The sequence below is a fragment of the Bubalus kerabau genome, chromosome 22, assembly GCF_029407905.1.
Source record: "Bubalus kerabau isolate K-KA32 ecotype Philippines breed swamp buffalo chromosome 22, PCC_UOA_SB_1v2, whole genome shotgun sequence".
NCBI classification, from domain to species: domain Eukaryota; kingdom Metazoa; phylum Chordata; class Mammalia; order Artiodactyla; family Bovidae; genus Bubalus; species Bubalus kerabau.
In genome coordinates this window covers 37,054,221-37,066,609 of record NC_073645.1, presented here as the reverse complement: position 1 = coordinate 37,066,609, position 12,389 = coordinate 37,054,221, and the positions used below count along the sequence as shown (strand labels likewise).

Genomic DNA, 12,389 nt, shown 5'->3' with positions numbered 1-12,389 from the left:
CTGGGCAGGTCGAAGCAGAGGGAAAGCGGCCCTTGGCCTCTCTGCCTTGCTGTGCTTAGTTGGATGTCTTTAGCGGTTACTGTGTGAATTTCCGAGGGGCCATATCTAAGCGGATCCGGTTCCAGCTGGCTCCATCTCTGGGGTTGGAATTCTGCTCTTGGGGAGGTTTGTTCCATCTGAGAGGTCACCAGTGAGCAGCTCGAGTTGTTTTTCCAGGAGTGCAAGCCGTGGCAGAGCATCTGTCCACTCTCTTCAAGCCCACACAGCTAATCTGGAAGTGCAGAAAGCAGCCTTTTCTTGAAGAAAGTGTTTAAGTGATGAGACTCTGAGATAGGTGAGAAAAGGCAGATCTTGCAAAAGAAGGATGACAGACTGACCTTGAAGGTCAGGCTCAGCAGGCAGCAATGCAGTCAACAGCCCTGGCAAATGGAGCACAGCCGGCTCCCCCTCGCTGGTTCTTGGAGATGGAGATAAAAACTCCTGGAGTACTTATCCTGGAGAAAGTTATTTACATTTCTGGCTACTCTCCTGAGGTCCAAGCAGACAGGATCAATGATAGCCCACCAAGGAGGGTAGCCTGCAAATCTTCTGGTGCCGATTGTCAGTGATAAGAACTCCCACTTGTTCAAGCGGGACAAAGAACTGAGTTCTGTGATGTGTAAACACAAAGACTTCTTGGTTCTTGTCTTCCACACTTCCCTTCCTCACTGTCTAGAAGGGAAAAGATGTTAGAAGAAAAAAAAAGGTATTTTCAAGTGTATCTAACTTTATATACACTTTGCCGACAGAGGTCTGCATAGTCAAAGCTGTGGTTTTCCCAGTAGTCATGTATGGATGTGAGAGTTGGACCATAAATAAGGGTGAACGCCAAAGAAATGATGCTTTCTAATTGTGGTGCTGGAGAAGACTTTTGAGAGCCCCATAGACTGCAAGGAGATCAAACCAGTCAATCCTGAAGGAAATCAACCCTGAATACTCACTGAAGGACTGATGCTGAAGCTCCAGTACTTTGGCCACCTGATGTGAAGAGCCGACTCATTGGAAGAGACCCTGATGCTGGGAAAGATTGAGGGCAAGAAGAGAAGGAAGCAACAGAGGATGAAATGGCTGGATGGCATCACTGACTCAATGGACATGAGTTTGAACAAACTCTGGGAGAGCGTGAGGGACAAGGGTCCCTAGTGTGCTGCAATCCATGGGGTCACAGAGTCGCATACGACTTAGTGACTGAACAACAATTTTATGTAACAAGCATGAACCTAGAAAGTTCTCCATGTGAAATCAGAACTGAGTTATGTAGCAGCACTATGGTTGTTTTTAAAGACTCTTATACATAGTTTTTTAAATTTAAAAGACTTTTCATGAAGCAACCATCACACATTTATTTCTCTGGTTCATCACCTGGGCTGCATAGTAGAATCATCAGGAAAGTTTTGAGAACTCCTGAGGCCCAGACCACACTCAGAGCAATTACAGCAGGAGCTCTGGGGATGGACCAGGAATCAGGAATATTTTTTTTAACTCCCAGGTGATTCCAATGTGCAACCTTTGGTAAGAATCACTGCTTTGTCTTTTGTGTGTCTTTTGTTTGTATGCCCTGAGTGGTCATCCATTTGGTGTTCAAGTCATGCCCTTGAAAGTCAGCAAGAGGGTGCTTCAAGAGCATGGAAAACTGGTGGGAGGACACAGAGACCAGCAGTGTCTGTGTTAAAGCACCCAGCAGAGAAGATATCTTTGAATTTATGGAGACATATGGGCTTCCTGCAATGGTGGGGTGGAATACTACACAGCAATCAAAAGAACAGAGTTCTCATACATGTACAACAGTGGACAAATCTGAGAGGCCTTATGTTCAGTAAAAGGACCATCATTCTCCAGTCTTGAGAGTCCCATGTAGTCTTGAGAGCCTCCTGCGGGTTGCCAGGGCCTGGGAGTGAGGAAGGAGCCACCTGCAAAAGGGCACAAAGGAACTTTTTGGGTGATGGAAATGTTCTGCCTCTTGATTGTGGTGATAATTGCCACAGCTGAGTGTGTGTGTCAAAACAATAGAACTGTGCAGTAGAAACAGAGGACGTTACTGTGTACAGAAATGATAGCCCAGTTAACAAGTTTTTTTGTGTAATAAAATCCCACTTCCTTATTAATAATGAAGGGTTAAACAGAAGGTGGTATATCCATACAAGGGAACATTGCTCAGCTGTAAGGAGTAACGAAATACTATACATGCCGTAGCTTGGAGGGATCTTAAAATCGTGATGAATTATGAAGAAGTTAGGCTCAGAAAGTCACATACTATAGAACTGGCAAATCCGTAGAGACAGAAAGCAGAATTGCGGTTGCCATAAATCTAGGGGAGGAAAGAATAGAGAGCCACTGCCTAATGAGTTTGTGATGAAAAAGTTCTGGAACTAGATAGTGGTGGTGATATTTGCATGGCATTGAGACACCGAATTGTAAACTTTAAAGTTGCTAAAGTAAATAAACATAAAGTTATATTGTATTACCACCATAAAAAAAAAGAAACCCACTTCCTATCAACATGCCTGGCACATACCCACCAGTACATTGGGTACTTGGTAAAGGTTGACTTGGCATTTGGCTCTTGTAAAGAAAGGCGGCTTTGACCTCCTTGAAGGGCTGGGGGGAGGGAATCTCCTTTTAGGTGGAACAAAGGGGCATGTTTTCCAAGTTCATTCTTTTTCTTTTTTATAATTATTCTTTAAAATAACTATGTATTTTTTGGCTGTGCAGGGTCTTTGTTGCTGCGCGGGCTTTTCTCTAGTTGCGGGAAGCAGGGGCTACTCTTTGTTGAGGTGTGCGGGCTTCTCATTGCAGAGCACGGGGGCTGGGGCAAGAGGGCTTCAGGGGCTGAAGTACATGGGCTCAGCACTTGTGGCTCCCGGGCTCTAGAGCACAGGCTTGGTAATTGTGGCACATGGGTGTAGATGCTTCACGGCATTTGGGCTCTTTCCGGACCAGGGATCGAACCCTTGTCTCCCACACTGGCAGGCAGATGCTTTACCACTGAGCCACCAGGGAAGCCCCAAAAGTTCATTGTTGAGAACTTGAGGGTTCTCTAGGATCAGAAGAAATCTGCTGGCATTTTCTGGTTTCCATGGCAACCCATCTGAGGCCGTTGCTTATCACAGAAACTGTCACCAGCTTCATGACTTCAACTGGTCTCCAGCAGTGGGGTTCATGCAGATAACGTCTATAGTGGCTCATGTTAGGAACCAGTGGGATACAGAGGGGAATGCATGTCTTTATGCTTAAAGAAGAGTTCTGCTTAGTTTTATGTTTGGAAGGAAAATCACCCTGAATCGTGGGTCTTCAGCAAATGCAGCTGAATAAATAAAAATACGTGCATAAAACAGCAGGGGAACCACAAGGAACAGCTTTTTTGGCATGTTGGGAAGACATGTATGTTTGGGAACCTAGTGACCACAAAGCGGGACTGCCTCAGAATGAGCGGAACCGGGGGAGGAGGTCTTCTGGAGGCAGAGCCTGGCTGGGCCGAGGGCAATGAATCGCACAGTTGACCCGTCCAGCTCCGCGTGGGCCTTGCGAGTCCTGAACAAGAATCTTATTGATGAGCTGTCAGACCGTGAGCAGACAGCTCTGAACTTGAACAGAGGCAGGATGCAAAGACTGCACAAGGGCCTACAGTTTCCACAGTGAACAACACACTCATTTTCCCCTCCCTCTGCTGGAGGACCAGGAAGAGACAAAAATGAGCGGTTTTGGGGGGGATGGGGGTGGGGGAAGGGAGCTGAGCACGTTCCAGGGTCTCAGTGAAAGGGCCGCATTCCTCTGAGCTCTGAGAGCTTTAAAATGTCACTGGGGTTGGTGCAAGACTGGGGCCTCGCTTTTATCGGTTGCTGTTTTTAAGGGCCTGAGCTCTTGGTTTCCCCTGCTTTTCCAAAGATTTCTTCACGCCACTTGGCTTTGATGAAAGCAGGTACATGAATATCTGCTTTGGCTAACTGAAATCCACCCAAAGAGGATTTTCATTTTTCCAGAAAAAGACAGTCGCTGCTTTACCTTCTGCTTGTTTGGCTTGTAAAAGTTTTCATTGGAATGCTTTGCTTTGGGATCGGGTGAGCCTGTGGCTGGACCCCGGAGGGTACGATCTCAGAAGCATCCCTGGCCTCTTCTGTGTTTAGTACCTTGTCAGAGGCCAAGATTTCCAGAGGCTGACCCTTGACCAGAACTGGGCTCAGGCCTAGCCCAGAATGTAGACCTGGTACAAACCGAGACAACCATGAACAACTAGACTTTGACAGTAAGGTCTGTAGGGAGGCAGAGCTGGCCAGGGGCGGCTTTGTGGACAAGAGACCTGGAGAGACCTTGAGGGATGGCATGGATCCGGAGAGGAGGGAGATGACCTCTGGGCTTTGTGACTCCTGCTGCTTCTGGTCCTGTGTTTCTTCAACCCTGGGGCTTACCTTTCATCTGCTGCTGCTGCTAAGTCGCTTCAGTCGCGTCCAACTCTGTGAGACCCAATAGACGGCAGCCTACCAGGCTCCCTTGTCCCTGGGATTCTCCAAGCAAGAACACTGGAGTGGGTTGCCATTTCCTTCTCCAAAGCATGCAAGTGAAAATGAAAGTGAAGTCTCTCAGTCATGTCTGACTCTTAGCGACCCCATGGACTGCAGCCTACCAGGCTCCTCTGCCCATGGGATTTTCCAGGCAAGAGTACTGGAGTGGGTTGCCATTGCCTTCTCCACCATTCACCTAGCTCAGCTCTTTTCATAAGGAAGGAAGCTTTCTGCTTTCTCAGTGTTCCCCATCTGCCCATCTTTCCCATCGGCCTGGCCTGTCGGTTCCCCAGCGGCAGGGACCACAGCTGCCCGATTGACTGCAGGGTCCTCAGGCCTGTGTGTCTGGTGGCATTCCACATCTCTTGGCCACCCGCGGGCATCTTCGCTCACAGTCTCCACGTCTAATGGAATGATCACTGAGACCCATGGCCGCTGCCTGTCACGTGTCTCAAGTACAGCCCTTCCATCCTGTCCCCTGCTACCTTGTGAAATATGGAGGAATGGGAAGCAGAAGCCGTGATCCAGGGAATCTCTCTGACTTCCCCTGGGGACAGTCTGCAGACAGCCAGTACTTGGACTGGAGCCCCAGTGCCACTGCTGACTGTGGATGTGACGAATTAGGTTGTAATCCAGCCTCAGGAGCGCACTCTCCACTCCACATTTGCAGGGTGCTCCGGAGAATTGGATTTGGTGGGGAGTGTAGCGCCCTGCACTGTCCCAACCGCTGTGATTAGGACGCACCATCGTCTGTGTCATCTGTGCTGATGCAGCCATCTCACTGGTCTCCCTGCCTCCCCTCCCTGTCCCCAGTTCCCTTCTATCGTCCTCCCCACAGTCGGCAGAGTTACTTTACTTCTAGCCTGCTTGGAGAATAGTATTATATGGCCTCCTCCACTGCGTTGCCCAGAGACCCTGACGGAAAGGGCACAAACTCCTTAGCAAAGTAGATAAAGCCCTTATGATCTGCCCTCCTGATCTAAGTCTGCAGGTCTGGCCACAGAGCCCACCTGCTCCCCTTTGAAGCCCACCCACCGTGCCCCTCTGCCCTGGGTGCCCTGACACACAGCTGCTCATGGTTTCTCAGATGCCTGTGTGCCTTCAGTACCTGAATTGCCTGAGTATCTCATTCCCTTTTCCTTAAATGCCTTTGCGTCTTTCTGGCAAGCTCCTATTCGTCCTCAATGCCCAGCTTATACATTCCTCCCCCTGAGAACCCCTGAGTTTGTTTCTTTCCTTGGTGCATCCCTGATCCTTGGAGATATCCCTGGATCCCTTCTGTTTTACCCGGTGTATTCACTGATGCCCCCATTTCCAAGAATCTGGGTCACCTTTGTCTCCCCAGAGCCAGGCACAATGCTTTTCATCCTTTGGCTTGGTATGTATTTGCTCACATAAGAAATAAACAAAGGCTGTTTTCCAGGAATCAGGCAGCTTTTGGGAATAGCTGAGGATGTGGAAGCAAGAGACACTTTCAGTTCTTGGGCTTTTCTTCTCTTTTTGTTAGCAGGGGTAGCAGGAGTAACAGCCTGGTGGAGGTCAGAAGGTCAGGAAAAATGTGGTTGAGATCCTAATTGTTTCTCAAGGTTCTTCCTTATCCACTGCAGCTGAGGTCAAGGAGCAGTGTCATTTATCCTTTGTTTTCCCGAGTTTGCCTTCTTGAAACTCAGTGCTTTTTAGCCTGTGAGTTTCTGCAGCCAACAGGAAACTCATGAATAGCTGTTCAAAATCAAACCAAACCAAACAAAAAACAACACAAAGCCTTACTCTACTATGGCCTCTTCCTAGAAACCTTCCAGCCTTCAGCCTCTTGTCTGATCTCCTGTCACATGTGAAGTGATATCACCTACTTGATTCTTGAATTTTTGGTGGCATACCTTGGTGTGTTGATCACGTCACTTCACCTCTGCTGGTCTTGCCCTGCCAATGAGCTCACAAGAGAACAGAACCACGTGATCCTGATCGCCTTTCCAGTTTCCCAGTAAGTTTAGGTTGAGGGCCTTGCTGAGTGCTGGGCACACTTTAGGGTCTCACCTGGTACAGTAAGTCCCCTGCATTCAAACCTTTAAGTTGTGAACTTTCAAAGATGCGAATGTGCATTGAACACCTAATGGAATTAGAGGCCCAGAGAAAGGATTAAGAGAAGCAACAGGAAGAAGTAACTGAAGAACCAAAGAGATTCACGATGCAGTAAATGGCAAGGGGAATTGCTTTTTTGAGGAGGCACTGTTCGTTTTCGAGGCACGGGACAGTTCATGAAGGTTGCAGCAGCCATCCAGAATACAATCCAGCGCTACCCTGTCTTCTATGACAAGGAAAAAGGAGCTGCTACCCAGGTGTTGCTGGGTCATTTTTTTCCCAGAGAGCAGATGGAATTGAATCCCGCGAGGAACCAGAACCTGTGCCATCAGCATCAGGTGAAAATTGCAGCTTGCCCTCCGTCTCCTACTGTTGACGACCCTTCAGTTCTTCCATCTCCCACATCCTTTCCCTCCTCCAGTCAGTAACTCTTCTTGCCTGTTCACTCCTTGCCAGCCCCTGTATGTCAGCGGTTGTGCTGTATTACTGGACTTATCAAGATGCAAAATGTAAGATTCAAAGTGCTCTATTTTTTGTTTGTTTTTTATGTATTATTTGTGGGAAAAGTATTACACATCTATTACAGTACGATAGAGCCGATTGTGTTAGTTGGGCCCCTAGGCTGACTTTGTTGGACTTAACGTACAAACTGGATTTATGAACACGCGCTCAGAATGGAACTCGTTTGTAGGCCGGGGACTTACTAATTCAGTGAGCTCAGGGAACTTTGGCTGGTGCTTTTTCAAAATTCATTCCATAAAGACTTTGATCAATTTTAAGTAAAACTGGGCAAAAGCCACTGGCCTCTTGGAGACTTCTCAGGGTGCTCTTCGCAATACCTAAGGACGGGACAGGAGGCTCTGCTGTTGGCCCGTGGTTCTTTGCCAAGCAGAGCTACCCAATGAGGCTTCTCTCTCGTCTCGCCTTGCCTATCACTCACCATCTACCCATCTCATCTCTGGCAGAGCTGAGGGCATCTTCCATCCACCCACTCATCTGAATGAGCAGGCTATTTGATCTGACAATCACATGTCCATACTTTTGTCACTCTTCTCTGAAATAAACATCTTCATTCCCCCTTTGCTTCCTCCAGCTCTCTCCCAGTCAACGGCAATACTCATTCCAGGGAGTTTGTTTTTTTCAGGAATGAAGTCAGAGGCTACTGCCCCACTGAGAGTCAAAGGGGTGTTTGAGCAGAAATAGGCCATTGAGCTCTCTATTAGAACTAGGGGAGCATAGGGCTTCTTTAATGGTCAGGGGGGAGGCTAGCAGATAGTCTTGGATTCTGGTTCAGTTCTGGGGAGCCAGGCCTTTGCGGGATGCTGGAAGAAGGCCCTACATGGAGGTATCAGTTGGGGTGTTGCCAAGAGCTCAGTCTTGGGAGTCAGAGAGCAAACCCAGCTCTCTGCTACTGGCTGTGTGGGACATTATGGGTCTTCTCTGGGCCTCTGGGCCATGAGGTCTACATCTGCAAAATGGGCATAATGTTGCTTACCTCCTAGAGTTGTTATGAGCTAGTAGGTGCTGAATTTACTCATTCATTTATTCATTCTTTCCATAAACATTCATTCAACACCTATAACAGTGTGAGGTGCCAAGGATTAGGACGGATGTGGTTCTGATTCTCATTGAGCTAACAGACTAGACCAGGGTGAGAAAGACAAAGATGCCTGTTAAAAATGAGCAAGCAAATAACAACTATTATTTCATTTGTTATTGATGTTACTCATTTATAAATCTTAAAAATGAGGCATATTCTTATTACTAAGAAGTAGCCCTACTTCCGGAGAAGGCAGTGGTACCCCACTCCAGTACTCTTGCTTGGAAAATCCCATGGATGGAAGAGCCTGGTAGGCTGCAGTCCACGGGGTCGTGAAGAGTTGGACACGACTGAGCAACTTCACATTCACTTTTCACTTTCCTGCATTGGAGAAGGAAATGGCAACCCACTCCAGTGTTCTTGCCTGGAGAGTCCCAGGGACGGGGAAGCGTGGTGGGCTGCTGTCTCTGGGGTCGCACAGAGTCGGACACGACTGAAGCGACATAGCAGCAGCAGCAGCAGCCCTACTTCTAGGCCTAGGGCTATGAAGGCCTAGATGCTGAGTTAGAAAATGATAATAAATAGCTAGTTTGGAGAAGGTGGTCAAGCAAGGCTGCTCTGAAGAGGTGACCTTCCTTTCCTTCCACCACCTTCCATGGTAGGGAGTGTTAGGGGCAAGGTTTTGTGTTTTTCTCTAAAGCAGAGCTTAGAGATGAGCACTCTAAGGTGGAGAATAAGAAATAACCAGTGATGCCACAGGATGGGAGGAGACAATGACAGAGCTCTTCGTGTGGTTAGCGTAGCATTTCACAAGTGAAGCTGTGGAGAGCTTCACAGGTTTTGTCTTTTACACCAACCTTGTGAGATGGGTGGGGCCCACGTTATCTTCTCCACGGTACAGAGGCGGGAACGAGCCTGGAGGTTGTGCGACTGCTCAGAGTTCCTGCAGTAGGTGATGGAGGGCAGGCCTGGGCCACTCAGTTGCTGCCCTGGAAGCAGAGCCCACAGGTGTGGCCCCTGGCCTTGCGTTCAGACCCATGCTTCTCAGCTTCAAAGGCTCATACTCTTTGTTTCAAAAGCTCAACAGATGAAAAGTTTCTTTTCTAGGAATAAGACATTTCTTGACAACTTTATCATGTATAACAGATCTTTGCTTTTTTTTTTTCCTTGCCCAAGCTTCTGGTTAGAAAAAAAAAAAAGGAAAAAAAAAATGTGTCTTAAGTCCATCACTGTTAACTGCCTGTGAGAGGGAAGAATAAAAATAATTTTATAGTTCAAAAAATAATGCTGAAAGCTGTCTACAAAAGACTGAATGTCAAAATATAAAGTATACATACTTGTAAAAAGGAATTTTTAAACGTGTTTATTTTCTTTTCATTTTTTAAAATTGAAGCGATAGTTTAATCAATAAGCATGTCAGGTTTATTGCTGCAAAAATAAAATATCTGCATATCAGAATCACCTGGGGAGGTTTGAGAACTACTGACTCCTGGGTCTCACTCCCAGAGGCTTGGATAGCCATCTGGGTGTGGCTTGGGCATTAGGAGTTTGAGAATCTCTCCAGGTGATTCCAGTGTAGCCAGGGTTGGAAAGTACTGTTTAGACCCTCAAAGCCGCTACCATTAATGAGCACGTTCAGGAGAGCCAGCTGGGCAGGGAGAGCCGAGGTGAGGACCCCACCCGTGAATGCTGCATCCTGTTCTTTTTATATATATATATATATATTTGTTTTTATTTATTTGGCTATACTGGGTGTTAGTTGTGGCACTCAGGATCTTTGATCTTCACTGTAGCATGAGAACTCCTAGTTGCTGCATGTGGGATCTGGTTCCCTGACCAGGGATGGATCCCGGGTCCCCTGTGTTGGGAGCATGGAGTCTCAGTCACTGGACCATCAGGAAAGTGTCTGACATTCTGTTCTTAGATGAGATTTAGGTCATTAACAGTAACAACCACGACAGTAATGGTGTGGTGAAGGTCCTGCACCTTCCCTCTTGCCCAGTGCACTAATAATTTCTGCAAGGTGCTTCCAGCTGGAAGTCCACAAGTGCTTCTGTAACAGTGGCACCTGAAAGACGCCTATTAGACGCCACAGATAAGGGCTGTGGATCCCAAGGCACGGCAGCCCTTAACCAACTTGGGAGTGATGCTGGACTCGTGACATTGATTCTCAATCAGTGAAGAATCTTGGAGAAAGCTTTTGTTTGTCCAAGTGTGGCTTTTGATGGGTTGTCTATATTCCTGCAGGGACACCATAATCAGTTTCATCTCCCTGGAGTGACTCGCTGTTTCCCCGTCCTTGGGGAAAGGTTTAACAACTGAGTCGACCACAGCATTTCTTTTGGTGGTTGTGGGTTTGATCTGTGTTCAAGTTCCCCAGACCCTGAGCTATTCTTTACTTGAGGAAGAAAGTCCTGTTTCCACACTCTCATGGCCTGAGGGGCTTGATCGGGACACTTTGACCACCGTCACTCCAGCAGATGGTGGCCCTGCAGCTTTGGCCGAGGTTGCCCATCCCAAAGCTAAGGGTGTGTTGGCCTGTCCCCACCACCCTGGCGCTGGGAATCACACCTATTGGCTGGGTCCCCTGTGTGCTGCCTGACCTCACCCCACACCCCTCCCCTTGAGACCAGAGGGTCTGTCATAGGATGCTATGGGATCAGAGGTGTATCTGAGTAGGGCCTTTAGGGAAAAGGCAGCTGCTTTAAGAGTGTCCTCTGTTTTCTGTCTCTAGCCCTGGAGCAGCTGCTGACAGAGCTGGATGACTTCCTCAGGATTCTTGACCAGGAGAACCTGAGCAGCACAGCCGTGGTGAAGAAGAGTGGCCTGGCCGAGCTTCTCCGCTTATACACCAAGAGCAGCAGTGAGTGTGGTCGGGGCCTTGGTGAAGGGTCCCCACGGAAACAGGGAGGTGGTCTTCTGTGTGTTAGAGCTGCCGTGATAACGGCCCCTGGACTGGGTTAAACAACAGGAGCTCATCTTCTCACAGTTCTGGAGGCTAAAAATCGGTGATCAAGGTGTTGGCAGGGTCGCTTCCTTCTGAGGCTGGTCTCCTTGGTATACGGATGGTCCTCTTCTCCCCGAGTGTTCACACCGTCTTCCTGTGCTTGCACGCCAGTGTCCAAATCTCTCCTGTAACGACACCATTTATATTGGAACAGGGCCCACCCTAGCGCCCTCGTTTAATTTTAATTATCTCTTTAAATATCCTTTCTCCAAATATAGCCCCATTCTGAGCTGTTCGGGGTTAGGACTTAATTTATGCATTTTTAGCAGGACACGGCAGATGGTAACGATAGTACAGAAAGGATGGCACGTGTGTGGCAGCCCCACGAACTCTCAACACAGTAGCCCACAAAGAGGTTTCAAACAGTGTTTTCAAAGTATTTTTCCTATTATTGAAAGTAGAGAAGGGAAAATAAACTAGTATTATAATAATAGCTAGTGCTTCGTTGAGTTCTTCCCACCTGCACATGTGTTAACAAGGCTTCATCTTCAAAACACTCCTGTGAGGTTGGTGCTATTATTACAGATGAGGAGACCGAGGCCTAGAAAGTCTAAATAGCTTGTCCAGAGTCATACAGCCCAAAGGAAAACTGGAAAACATTGCTTTAAGACTGTATATCACAGGGCTTTCCTGGTGGCTCAGTGGTAAAGAATCCGCCTGCCAATGTAGGAGATCTGGGTTTGATCCCTGGGTTGGGAAGATCCCCTGGAAAAGGGAATGGCAACCCACTGCAGTATTCTTGCCTGAAGAATCCCATGCACAGAGGAGCCTGGCAGGCTACACAGTCCATGGGGTCGCAAAAGAGTCAGATATGACTTAGTGACTAAACAACAACAAATCAAAGAACCCTGAGTTAATTATCTTTTCTATGTTTTTAATCAAGCTGGATTTTGTATCCAGTCAAGTACACAAATCTTGAGTAGTCAATTCAGTGAGTTTTGACAACTGTATACACATGTGTATGCGTGCATGTTAAGTCCTCTGTTAAAATTTTTAATAGAGGAGGGCAAATTCAATCTATAGACTACAAGACTAGTAAAGAATATTATGAGCAATACTACTTTATTCTTATCATTTTAATTTTCTCTTCAGTGGTTTTAATTGACAATGTAGTGTCCGACTCTTTGCGACCCTATGGACTGTAGCCCACCGGGCTCCTCTGTCCATGGAATTCTCCAGGCAAGAATACTGGAGTGGGTTGCCATGCCCTCTTCCAGAGGATATT

General features: G+C 47.4%; 1 protein-coding gene and 1 long non-coding RNA gene across 4 annotated transcripts in view; one reads left to right on the top strand and one right to left on the bottom strand.

The window, feature by feature from the left end:
* Positions 1–12,389, top strand: part of AFAP1L2 (actin filament associated protein 1 like 2) — a 116,606-nt gene that overhangs the window by 62,905 nt on the left and 41,312 nt on the right. For all 3 annotated transcript variants that reach the window (XM_055560655.1, XM_055560653.1, XM_055560654.1), the window contains one exon: positions 10,892–11,020. In XM_055560655.1, the coding sequence (XP_055416630.1) occupies positions 10,892–11,020 (129 nt within the window). The remainder of the gene's footprint in view (positions 1–10,891; positions 11,021–12,389) is intronic.
* On the bottom strand, positions 580–1,911 carry LOC129636912 (uncharacterized). Its single transcript, XR_008707200.1, has 3 exons — positions 1,817–1,911; positions 981–1,056; positions 580–711 (listed from the first exon to the last, which is right to left on the bottom strand). It is a non-coding gene; the product is annotated as an uncharacterized LOC129636912 (long non-coding RNA).